Raw genomic sequence first — 25,185 nt, 5'->3', positions numbered from 1 at the left:
CAAATTATAAAAGTGTCCAAATTGGGCAGTTTAACTTCACCCTGAGTGCAAACTGCAAAATTATGGTGCCCCATTTACTGCAAGGGCAAACATAGTCACCAAAGTTGAATTTATAGCCCACTAACAGGAAGACTAGGCATCTCATAACCTTGACATGCTCAAGGGCAAATCTGAGTTTTATTATTAATAGACTTTGGATTCTGAACTCAATAAAGTGAATCAAATAAAACATAAGCTGACATCTAAACATTCTTAACAGGTTTTAAAGCTGGTTCTCACATTTTAAAATCTCTATCCATTCTACCACAAATAATATCTTAAACCCAGCCCTCGATTTATACCAGAAGAGTTAATCAGAGTTAATATAGGCATATTCTCCCTATGTACTACCACAAAGTTTCCCTGCCTGCAACAGCCAAATGGACAATTATCTAAGCTTGTCTTCCTACTGACCTTAAGAACAAATTTCAGAGGAAATGAACAAGTATTTGATAAACTGTCATGTTCCTCGTGGGCTTGCTGACACACTTTTTTTTCCCCTGAAGAAAGGTGTACATGTAGAAATATATGTGCATTTTTCTGCCTGTACTCAGCATATTATAGGTATATGTTAGCATGGCAATATTTTAGATATGGCAAGGATATGACCTTTCTGTAAAGGTGCAAGCTATTATATACTGGGAAATAGCAAGCATGCTCATGCCAGGAAAGAAAAAGTGGAAAAAAAAAAAAACGATGAGTAAAAGGCCAGCAAAAGAAGACAGTGGGTAGGCACATCAACTATAAAATTTGACAGTAGCAAAATCAGAAAAGCACTTACCTTTTTCAGTGAATTAGTCCAATAAGAAAAGATGAACTTCATCAATGCTTTATTTAGTATATCAATAGCACCTATCTTTGAATATTTTTGAAAGGATTATTTTAAGACAAATTAGGAAAATAAAGCTTTCAAATACTTTATTATAATAGGATAAACCATAGATGATTCCAAAAAAAAGTTTTTTCAAAAAAGACTCTGGTAAAGGAACATGCAAACAATTCATACTTTTAGGATTATTCCAGAATGAACAAGTTAGGGTAAAAATTAATTATACCTATTAAGATTTAAACCCAAGCTACAAATATTTTAAAAGTACTTAAACATATGCATTTTATATTGAAAATCAGCTTTCTTAATTCCTTTACAAATTAAAGTGATGCTTTTACTTGTAGAAATGGTAACTGGCACACAAATACATCATTGTGGCCATATTCCACCTTTGCAATCCCATAGCATCCAAGTTAAATGCTCAGAAAACCTTGCCAACAGAGAGAGTAGCTTTGTGTCTCAGCAGGTCACTAATTATTAACCAAGCTCACCACCTCACATGAAGAACACAGAACTCCAAGTCACTAGTTTACACAGAAACTTTGCTTTTTCCTATGGACTATAGGCTGAAATATTTGGATTAACACATTCTGCCTTTAGAGACAGCTCTACCTAGGGAACCCTCATACACTGTCGGTGAGAATGCAAATTGGTGGAGTCCCTGGGTGTTCTTCGGATGCTAAAGCTGAAACTCCAGTACTTTGGCCACCTCATGCGAAGAGTTGACTCACTGGAAAAGACTCATGCTGGTAGGGATTGCAGGCAGGAGGAAAATGGGACGACAGAGGATGAGATGGCTGGATGGCATCACCGACTCGATGGACGTGAGTCTGAGTGAACTCCAGGAGTTGGTGATGGACAGGGAGGCCTGGCATACTGCGATTCATGGGGTCGGAAAGAGTCCGACACGACTGAGCGACTGAACTGAACTGTGAAAAAACAATATGGAGGTTTCTCAAAAAAAACTAAAAATAGAGCTACCATATGATCCAGCAATTCCACTTTGGAGTATATATCCAAATAAAAACAAAAGCACGAATTCGAGGGATATGTGCACCCCAATGTTCAGAGCAGCATTATTTATAATTGCCAAGCTATGGAAGCAACCTGTCCATCAACAGATTAATGGATAAAGAAGATGTAGTATATATACAATGGAATACTACTCAGGCATATAAGAGAAGGAAATGTTGTTATTTGCAGCAACATGGGTACTTAAAGGGTATTATGCTAAGTGCAACAAGTCAGAGAAAGACAAATACCATATGGGGTCACATATGCAGAATCTTAAAAATACAACAAATTCGTGAATTTAAAAATTAAAAAAGCAAACAGGTATAGAAAACAAACTAGTCATTACCAATGACAAGAGGGAGGGGGAGGGGAAGTAAAGGCGTAGGGAATTGAGGTACAAACTATTCTGTATAAAATACGCTACAAGGATATATTGTAAAACACAGGGAATATCCAATATTTTATAACTATAAATGGAGTAGAACATTTAGAAAAAAGACAAATCCACCTACACATTGGACCCTCACTTACCATGTACTTATCAACTTTTATTGTTACTTTCTTGGTTTTTATTGTTACTTTCTTTATTATCTTTTATTGACTGTTTTCTTGTCCAACTAGGCAAGGGGCTGCCTGACCAGGGAGGCCAGGTGTTCTCACTTCTCCACGCGGGTACCTATTGTGTTTGCTGAGTGAATGAATTCTCTGAGCCCTGAAGCAACTTGACATATAATCGAACTGCAAGAGTCGTGAAAATATAAATGTGAGAAGAAAATACCAGTAGCCATCACTGTGTAAAATCTTGGCTCTCACTTAGGTTGCAATCACTTGGAATTGTTAAAAATTAATGTCACCTGTAAACTTCTGATGGCCTTGTCTGGCCACCTCATAGAAGACGGCTTGTAACTCAGCTGCTCACGAGCCACGGCCAATGAGCCGCAACTGCTAAAGCTCCCTTTCAAAATGAGGTTTTACATGGAGTGGCAACTACTGCGGTAGAGGTAAATGAAAAAAAGTAAAGCCCACTTCATTGGATTTGTGATATAATTTCAATTCTATAGCATCAAATATAATAAACATTTAGAGCGTAATTTAAAGTATAAGATTTTTAAACTCCAGACTGGTCTGTGGATTTTACTGTCTAACATCAGAACACTAGGTAAGACTAGGCAAGAAGGTTGCTTTCAGAATTAAAGAGAAATTCTTCACTGTTTATCTAGCACTTGTTTCCAACACACAGGGCATAGCTTCAAAAATCCCCAAAGAGCCTACAACATCATACCTAATGCAGAACCCCACGTGACAAAGATGAAGGACACGAACCAGCTTCCTGCCATATAATCAAGCAAGACATTTTCAAATCAGTAGCTATCAAATAATATTTCACTAAAAATGGTGCTTTTGAGAAAAACTGAGGATTATTTTTATTTATATTTGGCAAGAAATGACATTAATCTTTTATAAAGTATCATTTTTTAAATCGTTTCCCATTTGTAAATATAATAAATGAAAATAATCTGTGGAATTATTTTTCCCCAATCCTCATTTCAAAGCTCCTCATTATCCGAAAAGTCCATTTCAGCTTTAACATCATGCTAGATGCTTCCATTACAGGGCTATGATGGTTTTTAGAAATACATTTGTAGCTCACTGAACTGTATTATCTATTATATATAAGACTTAGCATATATTTAAATTATTGAAAATAAAGTACAAGGTGTGTTTTCCTTTTCTTCATGGTGTTTTCAGGAAGACATCAGGATCGTCTCTTCTTCCTAAAGAAAAACAATAACAAAATCAAGGAAAGATAAATTTACAAGCTATTAAAATTACAAGTTAACTCAAACTTATAAAATTTCCCACTTTATAAAGTTCACAAAGATAAAATCCCATGATCTAGCTCAAGCAACTAGTATTCAAAACTGTTACAGAGAGTAGAATACCGAGCCAATTTGTAAATTGGAGTTCTATTTACATTTCTTTTCAAAAAGCTAACTACTCAATTTAATTCACCACTTGAGTCTAATTGTCAGTTTATGCCTGAGCTTGGGTCCTGTCAAAAACGGAAATAACAACTCATTTCATTTTATCATAAATATTTATTGTTTCAATCAACACGTATCCTCTTACTTCAGACAAATGATTAACCCCTTTCAATAGATGTCAGCTATCACAAATCTGACAGCTGAGGACATTGGCTAGTGTTCGGTCATTAGCTTTACATATCCATTAAAACGGCTTTGCTCAAGAGATTTAACAATTTGCACTAGAGGAATAATAAAGTCGACTAACCTCCTTTCCTTTGCTACAATAAAATTTTATTAATTCAAGCGTCACAAATCCAGAAATCAGGATCGCGTGGAGCAACCTAACATTAGCCTTTCCACCCTTGAAGGGAGAACACTATCTGCTAAGCAAAGGTAAAGAAGAAACCCAGATGTTCTCAGAATTGTCCTTATTTCAAATGATTTGTGTCTGAATTCGTGAAGTGAAATGGTACTTATGGAGCCACAAAACAGGCTTGGGAAAACAAGACGGGAAAAGAGAGATGAAAATGTTGTGGGCTCATAGTATTTTTTATATTTCCGCAAAGTTTTATTAAAAGTTTATAGTATAGCATGTGGAAATCCAATAGCATAGGAACAGCCTCCCCTCAGTTGGGGTGTCGGCTCCATCTGCTTTCTCGTTGCATTTTTCTTTGTTGTTCTTCAGTCGCTCAGTCTCATCCGACTCTTTGTGACCCCATGGACTGCAGCACGCCAGGCTTTCCTGTCCTTCACTATCTCTCAGAATTTGCTCAAACTCATGTCCTTTGAGTCAGTGATGCCATCCAACCACCTCATCCTCTGTTGCTCTCTTCTCTTGCTGCCCTCAATCTTTTCCAGCATCGGGGTCTTTTCCAATAAGTTGACTCTTCGCAAGAGGTGGACAAAGTACTGGAACTTCAGCATCAGTACTTCCAATGAATATCCGGGGTTGATTTCCTTTAGGATTGACTGGTTTGATCTCCTTGTTTGGATTTTTCTTACAGAACTGTATGTTTATGACTAGGGTCGACTCATAGCCCTGAGCTTCCAAAGCCCATCAAAGAAGGACAGTAAACCATACCTGTAGCACCTTGTGTACTTCTAGCTGAAGGCTTCTTCTCAACTGGATACTGCAAAGGTATTACAATACCTTGATCTGGCTTCTGAAATGCTGAAATGAGATTTTTTATTTTCCGGAAAAATCTTTTATGTACCCCCGGTGCTGTCTGGAAAATAAAAGGTCAAGCAGATTATTCATCTTCCTCGTAATTCTACAAAAAGGGCCTACAAAATGTGTAAGGGATGCTGAGAGAGGTGACATTTGTGTAATTTATTCAAATATTTGAAAACAGAAGGAAGCAGGAAAAACAACATTCTAGAAGAGCTCACTTTGGTTGGCTGAACTGCCCTGCAAGAGGAGCTAATGAGCTGTCATTTCAGTTCTCCCGAGGGTGGTATTAGTTTGTACAAGCCCCTGCTCATCACCCTGCCCTTCCCACCTGCTACCCTTCATACATCCCAAACCTCTAAGGGTATACAGGCCATTACCCACAATGAATTCACCAACGAAGAGGATGAAATTAAACAGGGGGAAAAAAACACAGATCCTATAGGTCATTAATAAAAAGCCTAAAGAACCAAGAAAAATTTTAAAAGCAAACAAAACAAGCACCCATTTTCCCTGTCATCATTCTACAATGTAAAATGCTACACAGGAAATTTAAAATTGCATTTTAAATGCAGGGCTGGCTAGTCCTCGTACTCTGACTCCACAATCTGTCCTGCCTCATCCTTCACATTCAATTTTTTCCTGCTTGGGAAACTTCCCTATCCTCCCTCAAATTGTTCTCTCCATCACCACTTCACTTGACAAGGTTTTCCCTATGACATGAAAATGAAAGACTCTCTGAGGTCACCTTTATTTATTTATCTGGTTGGTTTTGAAGGGATCATTATTTGCAGGTGAGTATTAAAATGTACTCCTTTCCTGACATCAATTATCTTGTAAAGACACTACTTGAAATCAACAACAATTTCCTGCAAAAGCTTATGAGTCAAGCTTTAGGCATCAGCTCAAAACTGTCATTTTACATAAAATAAAATAATATTGCTATAAGCGATTGAACAATGACCAGGTTTTTTTTGTTTTTGTTTTTGTTTTTAGAAAGCTGTTTTTCAGCTCTTCCATCTGGAAAATTTTTGAGGTGGAAGCTGTTCATTTGTTAGCATTTAATGAGAAAACAGGAAGGCTGGCAGACAGACTTCCGTCAACTAGACTAAATGCTGAAGGTAACACACTATCCACTGTAACTCTTGGCCATTTCCTACAGTGGGGTAGTTTTTCGTTTAAAACACTGAAAAAGTTCTCTTTATTGATAGTTTTATTTAAGTGTCCACTCAGAGGCCCACACAGCTACTCAGTAGACGTACAATACTCTCTCACTCAGCTCCACCCTTATGGTCAAAACGCCTTTCCAGAATTCTATTGAACCCTCATCCAAAAGAACATGGCCATTCTTACAGGAGTCCAAAATTCCCTGGACTCTTACAGAAGTCCTAGAGTTCCTTGGCTTCAGGATAGAATCTCCAAATGGCAAAGGCAAGCTGTAGGCACAAAATAACCTTCTTGTATCTTCCTTAGAGTACTTTTTCATTTTCAAAGCCCTTTCCCATCTCTTGCCCCCACTATTTGACAGACTGGCTGTTCTTGGATGATTTGGTTACTCCCATTTGACAGATAAGAAAATGAAAATACAAGGAGATAATTCAGTTTGCCCAAGTCACACAGATAACCAGAGGCAGAATTGGCCCTGGATCCCAGGACCCAGTGCCTTTCCTCTCAGATTAGGACTAGACCAAACAGGTTCTACTGAGGTTAGAGTCACAGACCAGAAGAGAAACTATACACTCCCCCAGTATGGAAAGATTTCAAACCACACATTTTTTCACCTGTTCTTGTGGCTTGTAAAACCATTTATCAACAGAAGCATCTTTTTTATGGGGATTTATATGTAGTTAACCTTGATTATCCACGCTAACAGAGAGGAATAATAGCACAGGATGTAAAAAAGCAATTGAAATTTGGCATGTAATGTTGCACTGGCAGATAAGTGACCAAATTTATAATGTTTTGCTTAGGTCAATAATTGAAATTATTTAACGTCTACTGATCTACTGATGATCAAGCATCCAGAAAAGCCCCAAAGCACTGAAGTCAGCAGAAGGGTGTTAGTACATTTCTTACAATGTACCACAGACAATGTACATATTAGTAAACGATGGCTGACTGTCTGTAGAATTCTCTGAATTAACAATTCGGCTAAATTTTAGCCTGAGTCACATGAGATAAATTAATACACTTGGCAACGATACAACCTAAAATTCTATCTAAAATGAGAAATTCACATCATATTTGTCTTTCATAATTGAGTGGATCCAGGGTTCAATTTTACTCCACTCTTTGAAACAAATCGCAGACATACCTCAATTTCTAGCACAATCCTTGCACAGAAGATGAAGTGCTACTGTCAAGATTTTTCCTGCAGGGTAGCAAACTAAAGCATTGTTCCAAAAAGCAATATAAATATCTGTTATTTACCCAATTTTGAAAATACATTTACCACAAGAATTGTACCACTGACATCTCCCATCCTGTCACTGAACTCAGCTATTGTTCAAATTTGCACATTTGCCATACTGTCATCTCTGTTATCCATGGAAACATGTTTTGGATCACAGCTGGTCTTCGATATGCTCTAGAGAAATTTCTTCTAGTCAGGTGATATGAGATCTGAGAATACACACTGGTTTAATATTCACCTTAAGAAAAACGTAACTAAGAAGGCAAATTTAGTAGATAGGGAAAAATGCAATGCATTTCAAAAATAAATCGAGAGTTTTTTTTTTTTTAACTGTTTTCCTTTTGGAGAAAACATGCCAATCTTCTGCTCTCTTGGTGCAGATAATTACAATATTATTAGATAAACGGGTCAGACCAGACAATAGAATGAGAGAGCATTTGTGTTCAATAAGCCTTTTCTTTCCTAACATGATCACAAACATGTACCATTCTGCGTGTGATGTTGTACTTGAAATGGAAGAAAATGAATTAAAACAAAAGGTTAGCTAAACCCTACTAATTTAAGATCCTTTTCATACAGAATATTCTTCAGAAGCAGAAGGCTACTTCTCTAGGGAGAAGGGCTATTTCTGGTCAAATTATGTACACATATATATGTATGTATCAAATGCTACTATTCCTCATAATAAATGAAATTTCATTTCCTATTCAATCATCTCTGCAGTGATGCAGAGAATTTTTTTAAATAAACAGGTATAAACAGTTTTGATTAGAGATAGTACTGCTTTTCCTCTAATTAGTATCATGGCATTAATCATCCTGATATAAAGCAACAACGTGTTTGAAAACTTGCCCTAATTTATCTCAGTAGTTCAAAACATTTGTAGTGTGCAGGTTGTGTTTCTAGTTTACTGATGCATCTTTAAAGGTTTAGAGCTATTTTAATTTTTTTAAGTCTAGTCTTTAGAGTTTCTTAAATGCATAGAATGTGTTATTAATAGAGGTTGATATTAGCATTTACATTTTCAAACAGCTCATGATGAAGTGCTTTCATTATAAAGACAGACTTTTTATATAAGAGTCAGAAATCATTTGAAATCAGAAGTTTCCATTGCAGAGACCTCTATTTTGACAGCAGGGTAATATACTATCCTGGTAGGTAGAAAGAGATCCACTCTATAGGCATTTCTTGCAATGGCACAGTGACTTTCAAAGTTTTCAAAGCCATCAGAATCCATTTTTCTAATGAAATCTTTCTCAGAGCCCCACTTGCTAAGCAAAATAAAGAGCTGCTCAGATTAAAGACAAATTGGGGACCCAAAGCATACCCGCACATCCTCCTCTCCTCCTATAACCCCCTGGGCAACTCCAAGGTACTAGATGGAAGGGCCTTAGGATTTTGAAGAGCGTAGCTCGAAAGCTACTATAATATTCCCTCTCTCTCTTTCTCACCTATCCTTGTCCTTTCATGTGGCTCAGCAGGGACTCCTGTCACCAAAGTAGAGCAGCCTTGATTACCCTAATACTTGGAAAATCCTATATTCTTCAAACTTTTATGATAGATAATGTGTAACACTTAACTGTATATAATCACACTGTTCAGCAACTTGGGTGAATTCCCATTGTTGAGGGCTTTGCTATTTAGGCCTGGGGCTAAGAGCTTTCCTTACACACATTATCTCATTTAATCTTCAAAATGAATACTATGAGTAAGCAACTATTTTTAGCCTTATTTTACAGATGAAGAAACTCGTTCAAAGAAAAGTTAAGTAACCTACCCAAGGTCAGAGACCTCTCAGAAAGGGGGTGAGGGTGGACAAGACGTGCAACCCAGATCCACCCTGACAGCAAACGCCAGGCTCTCACATTGCTGTTGAATTCATTTGGTATCACCTCAAGGGTCTTATAAGCTCTTAGAAAACAGGAGTCATGTTGTTTGATCCCCCACAGAACCACTTGCGTTAGTATTATTTAGTAAATAATTGTAGATTTGATTCTTTTATATATTTTTGATAGACTTTCTAAAATTTCACCTAGGTACTACAACTTTAACACAATCCTTTAGCTTTGTTATCTTTCCTCCAAAGTCAGACACTCAATACAATGGTGGCTGAACAGAACTGGGACCAAAAAATTTTTTTAAATGATCCATGAACAATTTTGGATTAGAGCATTAGTGATTTGATTTGGAGGAATATTTGGGGAATGTAGGATTTGACAGCTCTTTTATGAAAGCAATTGAAAAGTCAAACAGCTCCCCAATACCCCCAGAAGCAAAAATAAATAAAAGAGCTATACCTCAGCACTCCAAGAACCTGTTTCTGTCTGGGACACTCGGTATGTATAAATGTAACCTTGATACCTGTGAAAGAATAAACTTTCATTACTGAAAAATTCCAAAAGAACAATGGGTGTTCTAAATTTGAGCTTTAACTATTACATATAAATATACATATACTGGGACACACATATATGGCACCAAGTCATTCGTAGAAATAAAAGCCTGGGGAATCTAACTTGCTCACACATTATATCTAGCTAGTCACAGTTTCCAGTAAGCCTTCTTTATCTTTACTTTTTTTTTTTTTTTAATGAGGGCATTCACACTCCTAAGGATTTGTCAAGTTGAGAGACTGCTGGGACAGAAAGAAACTAGAGACCTATTGTAATTGGTAAAAATTACAAATTATTAAGCCAGCCTAGGTGTCACAGTTGGTAAAGAATCCACCTCCCAATGCAGGAGACACAAGAGATGTGGGTTCGACTCCTGGGTCAGGAAGATCCCTTAAAGTAGGAAATGGCAATCCACTCCGATATTCTTGACTGGAAAATTCCATGGACAGAGGAGCCTGGTGGGCTGCAGTCCCTGGAGTCGCAAAGAGTCAGGCATGATGGAACATGCACACAATGACAAATTATTACATAGATTCAACAAAGTCTAGTTATATTACTTTTTAAGTACATATTGAGCCTTAAGGTGAAAACATTTCACTGGGCTAAGGTACTATGATGCCTACTTAAGTTAACAGTAATAATATTAATTATAAATATAATAAATGTGCTATATCCCTATGATGTTACTATTATTATGTAAATTTATAATATAGTACTAATAATAATTTGAAGGAGTCCTGCCAAAGTAGTTGAAATCAGCTTGTCCTTTTAGATGGCGTAAATATTTTCCCCAATTATTCAGTATGTATGCATATTATATATCTGTATAGTTGATTTCTACTACATGCCAAGAGTTTTACATGCTGTATTAGTTTGCTCAGACAATATAGCAAAATACCATAGTCTGTGTGGCTTAAACAAAAGAAATGTATTTTTGCACAGTCCTGGAGGCTAGAAATCCAAGATCAAGGTGCCAGCTACATAGGTTTTATTCTGAGGCCTCTTATCTTGCCTTGTAGGCAGCCACCTTCTTGCTGTGTGCTCACATGACCTTTTCCTTGTGTGTGTGTGTGTGTGTGTGTGTGTGTGTGTAGAAAGACATCTCTCTTCTTAAAAGGCCACCAATCCTATTGGGTTGGGGCCTCACCCTTACAACCTCATTTAACCTTAATTACATCCTAAAGGCCTATTTTCAAACATAGCCACTTTGGGGATTAAGCTTCAACATATGAATTTGAGGGGAGGGGGACATAATTCAGTTCATAGTGCTCCAACACTGGCACCCCCAGATTCACACCTTCTCTCATGTAAAATACATTCATTCCATCCCAACAGCCTCAAAAGTCTTCAATACATTCCAGGATAAACTCTACAGTCTAAATAAAGCCCAAAGTCTCATCTAAATATCATCTAATGAGGTATGACTGCTCCTGAGTCAAAATTCTTCTCCAGCTGTGAACCTGTGAAACCAGACAATCACATGCTTCCAAAATACAGCAAGGCAAGCATAGGACAGATATTCTCATTCCAAGAAGGAGATATCAGGAGAAAAGGGGTGACAGGTCCCCCAAATGTGCAAAATTTCATAAGGTAAATTCCATTAGATCTTAATGCTCGAGAATAATCTTTTTTGAATTGACGCTCTACCCTCCAGCCCCACTGGGTGGCACTGTCACCCCCGTGGCTCTGCAGCAGCAGCCCTGCCCACCTGGCTCTGCTGGGCACTGATCCTGCCTTTGAAATTTAGGTGAAAGTGACCTTGCCCTCCTAGGCTTATGCACTCTGGTGCTGTGGTGGGAGTGGCAGCCCTGATGATCTCTGAAACGCTTTCAAGATCATCTTTCCATTTTCTTGAAAGATAAAGCATTTTTGCAGCCAAATTGCTCTGCTGCCCTATCATGTTCCCTTTGGTCCAAACGGACAGTGTCGCTGATGCTTTGGTTCAAACTCTATTCCCAGCTTCTGCTGAGATGACTAGTTAACATCGTGGGTAATCTACTTAAGAAGCAATTGTCCAGCCATTCTCTTGGTGTTCTCTCCAGACCAAGCTTCCTCATTTTTTGCCATATGAGTGGGCTGAGAATTTTCCAAATCTTTAAATTCTGGTTTCTTTTTGCTTAACAACTCCTTTTTTGCTTCATCTTTCTCCTTTTGCATTTTATCATAAGTAGTCACGAGGAACCAAGGTATTCTTTCAACACCTTGCTTAGAGATCTCCACAGCTAAATATCCAATTTTCAGGTTCTACCTTCCACAAAATATTAGAACACAGTTCAGCCAAGATCTTTGCCATTTATAATCAGGATGGCTTTTCCTTTAGCTTCTAACAACACATTTCTCATTTTCACCTGAGACCTCACCAGAATGACCTTTAACATCCATCATTCTACCTACACTGTGTTCACAGCAATGTAGCTTTTTTCTAGCATGCATCTCCAAACTTCTCTAGTGTCTACCCGTGATCCAGCTCCAAAGCCACTTCCACATTTTTAGGTTTTTGTTACAACAGCACTAGACTTCTCAGTACCCAAATCTATACTAGTCTGCTTGGGCTGTCATAACAAAATCTATGTTATGCCATAGTCTATGAGTGGCTTAAACAAAAGAAATTTACTTTCTCATAGTTTTGGAGGCTGGAAGTACAAGATCAAGGTGCCAGCAACATAGGTTTCATTCCAAGTCCTTTTTTCTGGCCTGCTGGACAACCACCTTCTTGCTGTGCTCTCACATGACCTTTTCTTTGTGTGCATTCATTGAGAGAGAGTGCTGTCTCTCTTCTCATAAGGCCAAGACACTATTGGATTACAGCCGCACCCTTATGATCTCATTTAACCTAAATTGCCTCCCAAAGGCCCTATCTCCAAGTACATCCACACTGGGAGTTAGAACTTCAACGTAGGAGTTTGACAAGAACACAATCCAGCCCACAGCACATGCATTATCTCTTTTGGGCCCAACAGTAATCCTATGAGCTTTATATTGTGAAATTGATTTTATAGATGAGGAAACGGAAACTTTGAAAAGTTAAGTAACCAAAGCCACACTACAAATCAAGCACCAAAGGTGGGCTTTAAATCAGAGCTCTTTGACTGTAGAGCTCTGGCTTTTGATTCCCACCCTGTAATGGATATAGATTATTTATTATATTTTAGCATATATGGTACGTGTGTGCATGCTTAATCACTCAGTCACGTCTGACTCTTTGCGACCCATGAACTGTAGCCCGCCAGGCCCCTCTGTCCATGGGATTCTTCAGGCAAGAATACTGCAGTGGGTAGCCATTCCCTTCTCCAGGGGATCTTCCCAACCCAGGGGTCAAACCTGGGTCTTCCGCATTGCAGGCAGATTCTTTATCATCTGAGCTATCAGGGAAGCCCCAGTATGTAAGGTACTGCTATTTAATTTGCCTCACAAAAACCTTTGCTTCCTAGAAAAGTACAGTAAACTTTATGCTGAATCATTTCAAATTATGAATCTGAATATTCACAGTTTTATTTCAGACATTTTCTGATTGCTATTCTTTGGCACAAGTTTGGTCAAAATATATCTTTGATTAGAATACGTGTTAAACTCTGGTAAAAGTAAATGTGTTTAAATCTAAAAGAACCTAAAGAATCTAAAGTATCTCAAACAGGGTCACCCTTGACTAATTGACCTCACTTACCATTAATCCCTTAAAGAACTAAAAGTCTTTAAATATGTGGATTAAATTACTGTATTTTTAATCAATATCCAAGAGTACTATTACCTAAGGGATAAAAAAAATTAGGTCTAAAACACTTTAGTCAGGTTCATTCGATTTGTGAAATCCAAAAAAGGGTCAATTTAATTTGCTGCTGCGATTACAGGAAATGTTTCATTTTTGTTATAAAGATATGCCAGAATATTTCCATCATATATAAAATAGCTTGATATATGCATATAATATACTATTCAGCACATATAATATGCTAAATAAATATAAAATATTACATTGTAAAGCCTTTTGCTTTTTTAAGCAATTGAAATGTACCTCAAAATCCACTGATTTCAGTAAGTACTCTACAGGGAACAAGTCAAGCACTTCGATTTCCATTTTTCACTATGAGAACTCCAAACATAAAGCTTTAAGTGGTTTTCTTAAAGTTACACAGCAGGGAATTCCCTGGCAGTCCAGTGACTAGGACTTAGTGCTTTCACTGCAGGGGCCTGGATTCAATCCCTGGTTGGGGAACTAAGATCCCACATGCCACCAGAAAAAGAAAAAAAAAAAAAAAGGAAAATGGAGGTAGGAGCAGGGAAATAGCATAGGCCTTTATTTAGTTTCTTTTTCCCTATGGAAAGCGATTAATGGCAATAATTCAGTATCATTAAAGGTATTCTGGAAATTATTTAAAATCTCAGCAACGATGCAAGCAAAATCATAGGCAACTGGTTTTCTACTTTCTCAAACAATGGGTTTCTAAAAGATACAATGAATCTATCTCTCTACTATCATTCAGCCTCATTTAGTCAAAATAAATGAGTCTGTTTTGAAAATTGTTTCCTAACGAATCTGATCTTATCGCACTTTCAGTTAAGAAGCAGGAACCTGAGTACCACTTCAAAAGTCCTTACCTCTTCAGTCTTGAACAACCTGATGTTAGTGGCACATAAAACTCCTTGTGATCAACCCATCCAACTTTAACAGTCTCCTACACCCCAGCTCCTTCGATTTCTGAATGAGCAAAATTGTCTCCCCACTCAAACAAGCCAGCATTTCATCTCTTCCACTTCCAAGTTGCTGGAGTAATTGACCAAAGATCTCCTGTAGCCAGCTCTCGTGGATATACTCTCATCACTGATGGAAGAGATTTAAAACAGTGCAATTCAAATTATATTCCCAGGGTATTAGCAGAGCATCACCTGGGACCTTGCTAGAAATGTAGAATCTCGTGCCCACTCCAGAATTGCTGAGTCAGAATCTGAACTTTTAACAAGGTTTCCAGATGATTTGTAGGCACATTGAAGTTACAGAAGGATTGATTAAAAATGCATGGAAAATGCTCACACCTCATTGGCTTCTTTCACTCAACCTGGGCGCATCTGTGCCGCCACCCCTATAGTCAGTCTATGTTTTCAGAAAGAAATTTTATTTAAATATAAGCTGAAGCTTTTTCAAGGGTTTCAGTCTTCATAAAACAGTGTTTCTAAACTTCTTACTCTTTCTTCCCCAACAAAATTTCAGTTTTGTTTTCTGTAGCTTGTATTAAGAAATAGTAATCTTATAATATAAAAGTAAACTAAAATATGGATTATCTCTTTTCCAAACTACTCATGCTCTCTCCCCATCCACTGAAAAATCACTGTTTTAGGGAATAAATTGGCAAGTTATAACAAGGGCTATAAAACTGCGTATTTTTGACCTAATGACCTTCCTTATCTTCATCCGCTCTAAGGAATGAAATGGAAAAAGCAATTTGACCAAGATTTTCATACGAGTTCTATTTTAATAGTGAAAAAATGGAATTAACCTAAGGAATGTAACTCAAAATAAAGAAATGGCAGCAGAAAGAATGGTTCAAAACTAAACCAAAGTTCAAAGATATTAAAGAGCTATACTTTTTTAAAAAAATTTAAGCACATGGACCATGTCAATATAAAATGATAGTATGTGAAAAAAGTGGACACAAGGAGAGAGAGATGCCACTCTAATTACTGTTCAAAACTATCCTTGTATGTATATAAATGTAAATTTAAATTAACATAAATACATCTTTGTATATTATTTTTCCTTTTTTTCTGTTTTGGCCATGCCATGGCATTCAGGCTCTTACTTCTCTAACCAGGGATCAAACCTATACTCCGTGCAATGGGAGTCTTAACTAGTGGACCACCAGGGAGGTCTGTTAATTTTCCTTATAATGTTATACAACTGACTAATAACATTTTTTTAAATAAACAGAAGTGAAATTGCAATTTGAAGCTTTAAAAATCTAACCTAAACAAATCACAAATTAGAAAAATATTGTTCATTTTAAAAAACTGAAATTCCAATATTTGGCCACCTGATGCAAAGAACTAACTCATTGGAAAAGAACCTGATGCTGGGAAAGATTGAAAGCAGGAGGAGAGGGGGACGACAGAGAATGAGATGGTTGGATGGCATCACCGACCCAATGGACATGAGTTTGAGCAGGCTCCAGGAGTTGGTGATGGACAGGGAAGCCTGGTGTGCTACAGTTCATGGGGTCGCAAATAGTCGGACATGACTGAGTGACTGAACTGAACTGACTGACATCCCTTTAGGATTATTTTTCCTCTGACTATTAATATAGACAAACCAAGAATGTAGTAGTGTAATCTTTGGTGGGGGGCAAGCTGTGATACATGTGGGATCTTAGCTCCCCAACCAGGGATCAAACCTGTGCCCCCTTCATTGGGAGCATAGAGTCTTAACCACTGGACAGCCAGGGAAGCCCCGAATATACTGTAATTTTAACTTCCTTCCTCCATCAAACTGTTAGTCACACTTGTTGATAAGCCTGGAATTTTAAATTTATCATGAGAAAAAAATCTAGAAAATTAATAATTGGTATAAAGCAATTTTGTTGCTGTTGCCATTGACTAATTTTCTTGAAAAATTAATTTCTTAAAAAAACAAAATATTTTGCATTTCAATGACTACAAAGCATGTGTTGATTCTAATATTAAAATGTGCCTTTATCTTTTCAAAAGCTGTCCCCAATTCTTGAAAAATGTTCTGGTTAGAAACAGACAAGAAGAAAGCAACCCGACTTATTTCTTATTCTCTCAAAAGGTCAGCATTGGGGACAGATCTTGCTTTAAAATTGATGAAACCACATCAATTCCTTCTTTATACCACTTCAAGGGCTACACAAAAGAAAAAGTTTAGCTACACCTGACTTCATGACACCACAAATAAAGCAAGCTAGTGCCCAGGCTGCCTATGTCTATACAAACAAATGTTATGTGCAAAATTCAAGGCATAATTATAATGTGACAGATTTTTTAACAACTATTTCAGGGCTTTTATACCCAGAGGAATGGTGTCCTATACAAAGCCATCATTACTGAGAGTGTTCTCTGATTCAAGAGGTTTTCCAGTTTCGTATGCCCCAATCTTCTTTCTTTCAGAGTGAATTTGAATTTTCAGAACCATCGAAAGTCATTCAGCTTCAAGTTTGATGGTAAAACTCTGTAAAACCAACTTCAATGAGTCATGACAATGAATATAATCTCTTCTTCCCTTGAAGTGCCACAGAACATTTTATTTCTGTACTCATACAATGGTCTAACTTTATCTCACAATTATTTATAGATTTTTTATTTATATTAATGAACACCTACTACATATTAACTTTGCAAATGTTAACTCATGCAAGAATTCTCATAACAACTCCATGAGGTGACTAGTATTATTATCACCGTTCCCCTTTCCACAGATAGGAAACCTGAGCCATGGATAATTTAAGTAACTTGCTCAAGGTAAAATAGCCAGGTAAGGGCCACAGTTGGGATGCACACCCAGAGGGTTTGACTGTAAGACATGGGCTCTTAACCATTTTTCTACGCTGTCTCTCTCTTACATAAGAGGGACTGAACAAACTGATCTTTAGGCGAATCCTAAAGCCAGGACTTGCCTGGCGGTCCAGTGGTTAAGACTTCTCCTTCCAGTGCAGAGGGTGAGGGTCAATCCCTGGTAGAGGAGCTAAGATCCCACATGCCTCATGGCCAAAAAAAAAAACATAAAACAGAAGCCATATTGTAACAAATTCAATAAAGACTTTTAAAATGGTCCACATAAAAAAGAATCTTTAAAAAAGCATAGTTCTCAAAAAGGGAAGGCGTCTGCTTGGCCTTATGACTGGAAAGAAAGAGCAAAGGAAGAGGCTAAAGCATAGAGACCAGATGGGGAGAGCCCCAAAGAGTCAATCTAGGCTTCCCTTTTGCTTTAAGCTAATGACATCTTTAGACTAATCTTACACCTTAATTTTACATTGTCAACCAGAGTCAGCACTTGATTTATTGCCTTGTGAATTGTCCTTTTGGTGGTCTGTGTATTGCAAATTTAATCCTATGCCGTTAATGGATTGTGCTCAGATAATTCAAAATAATTCTAGTGGCCTAAATTATCATGAAGATAAATGTGGCACCAACACACATAGCCAGTTGTATTCAAAAACGAACTCATTAAGTTTTATAATTTCTCATTCTTCTGTTCCCCTTAAATACAACTGAGAAGCTGGAGTTTTCTTTTGTCACTGTTACTTCCCCCATTTCTCCAGTTCAGTTGTTTGACAGGCACTTTATTCCCAGTCATCCTTTAAATCTTAAAGGACAAAAAGATAATTATCCTTTCATCTAAAGACACATATGTCAAATGACTTCATTATGTGTCCCTTTATATATATATTTATTATATATAAAAAATATAATAGCATTTCTTCTTCCCAATTTTTCATCAGATAAAAGTAGCAAATTCAGATATGTACAGAAAGATGTACAGAAATTAACTATTTATTCGAACTAATTATTTTAAATATTTTAAATTGGTTTTTCTTTTATTACCATCAAACTATCCCAGTGGGCATTTAGGACTTTCCCAATGGTTGTCTATATTGAGGGTGAAAAAGAAATGCGAGGGCTCAAATGTACCTTAGTGAAAAGAAACTTGATATACCTTGAAAACCAAAAAGAATAAAATTAAATTGAATTTAAACTATTTGCATGGATATGAACATTTAGTATACTGGATAAATATAGAAAAAATACATAAAGTCAGCAGATTTTCTGTTGCAAAAGAAAATATGGTGGGAAAATTTTCCATTTATGATAGAAAAAAAAAATAGACACATACATGCATGCTCACAGTAACTAGAAATAAACCTAAAAAAATATGCAAGACCAATGGGAAGAAAGCTATAAAACTCTATTGATGAATATAAATGAAAAAATCAATAAATGGAAAGACAGATCAGGTTTTTGGATGGAAAAACTAAATTCTTTAAAGATGACAATCCCTCCTCAACTTATGAATGAGTTTAACATAACCTCAGTGAGATTTTTTTTAATTTAACAAAATTATTCTAGATTTCATCTTGAAGAACCAACAGATAAGAATAGCAAATAATTTTTAATATATTCAAATATTATCATACTACAGAGCTAGTATTACAAGAATAAACCAATTGATCCAAATAGATAACTGCAAAATAGTAACTGTTATATGTAAGAATTTAACATATGATAAACTAGGCTAATAAATCAATCAGGAATGGAAGTTCTATTTATAAATCATTCGCTATTTTGAAACAAAATCAATTAGATCCTTTCTCCACATCAAAATAAAACTCCAAATGGAATTAAAGAGTTAAACATAAACTAACCAAATCATAAATTTAAAGCAAAAATTGAAGTGAAGTTATAGGATATCTCTGCAAGTCAAAGAACTTTCTATGTTGGGAAGCAAAGGGAGAAATCAAACACAAGGAAAATGAATGATGGACTTTATTAAAAATGTTAATTTTTGTGTGTCAAAGAAAAGTGATGGCAAACACCAAACTGAGAAAAGATACAACAGATCAAGGATTCGAATATAAAAACTCATACTGTATTCAGAAAAATAGTAAGATCCAAATGGTTAAATGGACAAAATACACACCAAAGAGTCAATTCATGAGCAAGGAAATACAACAGTTTACCAACCACACAGATACTTGATCACTAGTTAAAGAAATATGAAATAAAGAATGAGACATCAAATTTCAAGAATTTTTTTAACAAGAATACTCATTTCTAGGGAGCATGCAGTGAGACAGACACTTTCATGCAGTACTGGTAAGCATATATATAAACTGGGATAACCACTTGGGAAAAAATATTTGGTGATCATGTGTACATCAAGAATCTTAAACTATTCATGTTTTCTGATTTAAAAATAACACATCTTGAAATTTGTTATAAGGAAGTAAGCGTAAATATGAGGAAATCTTTAGGAATTGAAATATGAATCATGACAAACTTCATAATAGCAAAAAAAGAATGGAATGATTCATATATCTAAAAATAGATGACTGGTTAAGGAAAACATAGTTGGGTTGGTTGGACTACCATGAAACTATTAAAAATAATGTTTTAAAATCACTTGTAAGAACATTATATACAAACGTGCCTTTTTCAAGTTAGGTGGAAAACACAGCAGAATATAGTATTAGAAAAGCACATGCATTTATAAAGCAATTGTTTTATTAAAATATAGAAGAAAAACCACTTAATTTTCAACAATAATTGTCTTTAAGTTATAAAACTATAGATTATTTTCTCTTATTTCTATTATCTACATCTTAAAAAATTTCTATAATGTGAATAGGTGCTTAGGAATTATTTTTAATAGACTTATTATACCAAAATCTGGATTTATTTATTGAAAATAATTGGAAGAAAAACTTCTTGCTTTAAATGAAGATGAGCAATCCTATCAATGGAAGATCTCTTTAATACCTTTTGACATTCAGTTTTCCAAAATGAACAGAGGAAAAGGCCATGATCAGGGGTTCAGAACTGGGGAAAGGAGCAAATCTAGTGAGAAAGTATAGTATAAAGTACAGCTCAGCTTCCCTGGTGGCTCCGACAGTAAAGAATCCACCTGTAGTGCAGAAGACCCAGGTTCAATCCCTGGGTCAGGAAGATCCCCTGGAGAAGGGAATGGCTACCCACTCCAATATCCTTGCCTGGAAAATTCCATGGACAGAGGAGCCTGGCGGGCTACAGAGGGTGGCCACAAAGAGTCGGACACAACTGAGCAACTAAGCCACCTTACCACCACTTGAAAGGCACGTGCAGTGTGTTATTTCTGCAATAAAAGTACAGAAACTAAAGCTCAACCAAACCTTCTTGGACAATGAAAACAAACAAAAGACAGAATGAGAAACTATTTTGCGTGAACACTGCAATAAATGCATGTTTGTTAGCTATACTTTGTTGTTCATTTATATATGACACCATTGACATTGTCATTTCTACTGTATATCATAATTATACGTGTTTTGGTTTAAAATGAGTATATGGTTTATTTCAAAATAAATTTGATTTTGTTACTACGGTGTAGTACTAAAAAAGAGGAAATGAAATGTTTACGTTTATCAGGAGGGATCCTTGGCTCAAAAAAAAAGCTGAGAAACTGTCATAAAAGGCAATGTATCATTGTGTCTTCCCTCTGCAGCAGTCTGGCCATCACCCTCTAGGACTTGGAGGCCCAGTATGCCCACTGAAAGATATGTTAGGGGGACTCCCAATTTGCTGACTATTTTCCACTACTTCATTAAAAGGTTTGCATGGAGAACCTAGAGTCATAAAAACTGATTTTAGGCAAGATTCACTTTGGGCAAACAACTTAATCTGAGAATTTCCCATCTGCCTAAGTTAATTCCTTACGTGGTCCTGGCCCATATGAGTAATAGGCTAAGATTATCCTTCTCTCTTGCATCTTTTACCAACTATAATCTTCTGCAGAAAATAGAGCACACATTACTATTCTTGTTTTACAAATATGAAAACCAAGACCTACAGAAGTTGAGTGATGTCCCAGAGGCCACAGCCTGGCCTCCTGATATCAGCCCAAAAGCCTATTGCCATAAAGAATTTGCCTTGACAGTTCATTCATTAATTCAAAAACATTTATTGAGTGCCTATTGCATGCCTTATGATACCTGTTGCACGCCAGGCTGTGTTCCTGGTGTGGGAGATGGTGTCTCTGCCCCAGAGAGATTACATTCTAGCAGGAGAGCCCAGCAAGACAAAAGTAGACAAGCAAACGTCAGACAGCTGAAAGCTCCCAGAAGAAAAATAAAGTGGCGGATTATAACTGGGACAGGGAGAAGGTACTTATTTTAGAGGCTAGTCAAGGAAGTCCTCTCTAAGAGAAGAGGGAGAAGGAATAGTTAAGTGTGAAGATACTAAGCAAGGAGCAGCTTGGCAAGCTCGAGAAACAACAAAGAGGCCAGTGCATCTGAAGTCTTAGGAACATCCTGCCACACACTTGTCCCCGGCTCTTCCTTCCCTTCCCAGGCTTTTTGTACCTTAATTTTTACCTCTAGGTTGAGGGTCCCATTACCTCCTTTGGTGAGCTTTCCTAAAGAAGCTCCTCTCACCAGTCCACTCACTCCTCCACCTTCTATTGATAAGAAAAGAGCCTAGGAATACGAGTTGGCTTTCACTGACCTACCCCAGTTTTCACTTTGGAAAAACAATAATATAAGGAAAACCTAAAATCTGAGCCCAAGGGATTCACTAGCTTGCACATATTTCCCTTGAAGCTTTTATAACAAACGTATTTAGCTTGGCCTGAGAGTTGCCACAAATATGCCTTGCCCATTTAAAAAAATACAATAAACAATGAAAATCCTCTAACACCAGGCTCAATACAATCTCTCATCAATGACCCAGAAGGAACTTCAAAATCTTGCCATGTATCATCAGACACCAAAATTACAACCAAGCATGTTCCCTCATTTTGTTTCTGTCTAGAAGCTACTGTACAGGGCTGCTGCTTTCATGAGTGTTTTTACCCTGCTAACAAAGAGTGATTGAGCTAGGGACTTCCTTAGAAACGCCCCGTGAGTACTTAAAGATATTGACTGAAATATATATATATATATTATATATATATATTATAATAAAAAGTACTGAGAGTGAAAAAATAATAATAACAACAACAGCTTACTTTTACTGAACACTTAGTATGCATCAGGTCCAGTGCTAAATTTTCTATGTGCATTACAGCATTTAATGCTCAGTCCTATGAGGCAGGTAGTAATATTACATTTTTTGGACAAGAAAACTGAGGGACTGCGAGGTTAACTTGCCAAAGCCAGCATCAGACTAGCACAAGATTAGGTCTCCGCTCTGCCTGACCCTGGAGCCCTGGAGCAAAGATGAAGGTGCATCTGATTCAAAATGGGGCTTTAGACCAAGAGATGCTTAGGTAAAGGGCAAAGCTGAATCATACCGGGTGTTTTCCCTCCATGTCCTTTACGACTATTGTCTCTCCTAGCGCTTATCGCGGAAAGGCCCTATTTCTGAAACCCCACCCCACCCCCCTCCAACTCCTGTAAAGAAAGCTAATTAAGCAAATCCAGAGAGGTGGTTTTATTCTGAAACGTCCCTCTCTCCCGCATCCTGACCTAACTGGTATTGCTGTCTTAAAGGATTCCGTTTCTTAGTCTTTTTCCTCTCTTGAATTTGAAATCTTCCTTTGGGAAGATACCTCCAAAGCCATTGCCAGAGAGCTGGAGAGAGAGGCCTCTCCTCTGAGGAGCTGGCAGCCCTAAATCTGGCCATTCCCTCATCCCAGGCCTCCACCTCGCTAGCCTCTACCAGAGGTCCAATCTGAAGCCAGGAGCCTGAGTCCTTTTGGCAGCAAAGGCATATTCTAGGCTCCTTTTCCTCCACTGCAAAGAGCGTTCCTACAGCCGCCCACAAAGGCACTGGAGAGGACCCTCTGAAGAGCAGGAAGCCCAGGCGAGACACCCCCAGTGAGGGACGTGAGCCGAGCGGCGGGCAGTGGGGGCTCCAGGTCCCCGTCATGTACTCACAGCACACACAGACAGTACACGCCCGGGACACTCTCGCTGTCCCTCAGCAGGTAGCTGCCGTCCAGGCCCGTGGCGAGCAGGAGCTTCTCCCCCGTCTCCCGGCTGATCTTGCCGTGATACACAGCCACCGCGTCCATGGCCAGGGGACAGTAGCAGGGAAAGGCCGCTGTTGCTGCTGCCGCCGCAAGCAGACACGACTCAGCCACCTGCCTCCCTGTTCAGCCAGATGTTCAAAAAAGAGAAAGGAGCGCCCCAACAACAGGATGTTGTCTACCTGCCTCACAGCCTCCTTCTCGCACTTCAGTGAAAACCAGGTCAGCAGTTTAGCAGCTTGGCTACTGCCCTAGGGTTCGATTCCCCCCTCCCCTCTCTGCTCCGCCCCCGCCACGCAGGGTTGGGGTGGATGGACGGACAGAGAGGGGAGGACTATTGGAAGAAGGTCCTTGCAGGATGTGGCCTGTGCTCCCAAATGCACGCAGACACGAATGCCTGGTAATGTTTCTGTCCTTGCAGTTTTCCCAGGAAGGCCACCCTGACTTAGCTTAAATAGTCCCCAATGGGGTTAATGAGACAGGCGAGCTGTGTTGATCTTCATGTGGGGCAGAAACATACTGACAGAGAATGAAAGGCCCAAAAGCTCTGAGACCAAAACACAGAAGTCATCAGTATTGTCAGTGGGTGATCCCCACTGAGCACAGGCGGGAGGCTCCTAGGGAATCAGGCAGGAAGTGAACAGCGCACTTGAGATCCGCTGCCTCACCTACCCAAGCCCTCCCCTTCTCTTTGATTCCTCCTAATCATCTCCAGCAGTCTTGATCCTGAACAAATCAAACATTTCCAGCCTTCTTGTCCAAGATCCCAAAGTGCTGGTTGAGGTACAAAAATCAGTCTGTGTCCAAAGATGTTCCAGATGTATCTATTTGATGGGCTTTCGATGAGAGAATAAATCATTTCATTGGTGCTTTGTCTTTATGTGGACTTGTCTTTGCCTTTTGACATGCAAGGCCTACCTTTTAGCATCTGGGACATCAAACTTGTTTTAAGTCCATTGTGAGTGTTGATAATTGTGTTGTATCTTTTATCGTCTGTAGTTAATAGAGAATATGGTTTTTGTTCAATTGATGCTAAACTATCAAATTTTTTAGAACCTTTCAATCTTTATTTCCTTCTGTCTTGTATTTCAAGATGTGCTGCTAAGGAATATTTCACCCAAACTTCCTCATTTTTCACTAGAACGAGAGCTTGTTTAATGTTTGAAGCTGAACGCTCTTCTACATTTTTTCTTTTGAGTGTGTAAAATACTTTTCTCTTTCTTGTTTTTGATGTAGACCATTTTTAGTCTTTATGGAATTTTTTATAATATTGCTTCTGTTTTATGCTTTGGTTTTTTGGCTGCAAAGCATCTGGGATCTTAGCTCCCCATGCATGTATGCTAAGTCACTTCAGTTGTGTTCAATTCTTTGCAACCCTGCGGACTGTAGCCCACCAGGCTCCTCTGTCCATGGGATTCTCCAGGCAAGAACAGTGGAGAAGGTTGCCATGCTCTCTTCCAGGGGGTCTTCATCAAACCCACACCCCCTACATCGGAAGGTGAAATCTTAAACCACTGGACCACCAGGGAAGTCCCTGTAAAATGCTTTTTAAAATTGAAATTTAAGTAGCTGAAATTATGTTGTCTGTTGTGTCTCTTCAACAATGTCACACCTAGTTCCTTGAGAGCCTGGCCCA

The 25,185-nt window shown here is 37.9% G+C and overlaps 1 protein-coding gene across 1 annotated transcript; it reads right to left on the bottom strand.

The window, feature by feature from the left end:
• Nucleotides 1–942: 942 nt before the first annotated feature.
• On the bottom strand, nucleotides 943–23,784 carry SH2D1A (SH2 domain containing 1A). Its single transcript, XM_061409575.1, has 4 exons — nucleotides 23,458–23,784; nucleotides 9,788–9,851; nucleotides 4,991–5,135; nucleotides 943–3,657 (listed from the first exon to the last, which is right to left on the bottom strand). The coding sequence occupies exons 1-4, from the start codon at nucleotides 23,592–23,594 to the stop codon at nucleotides 3,617–3,619; spliced, it is 387 nt and encodes a 128-aa protein (XP_061265559.1). The 5' UTR covers nucleotides 23,595–23,784; the 3' UTR covers nucleotides 943–3,616.
• Nucleotides 23,785–25,185: the final 1,401 nt, after the last annotated feature.

The sequence above is a fragment of the Bos javanicus genome, chromosome X (assembly GCF_032452875.1).
Source record: "Bos javanicus breed banteng chromosome X, ARS-OSU_banteng_1.0, whole genome shotgun sequence".
Taxonomy (NCBI): Eukaryota; Metazoa; Chordata; class Mammalia; order Artiodactyla; family Bovidae; genus Bos; species Bos javanicus.
The sequence above is the reverse complement of the archived record's forward strand: the minus strand, read 5'-3'. Positions and strand labels throughout refer to the sequence as shown.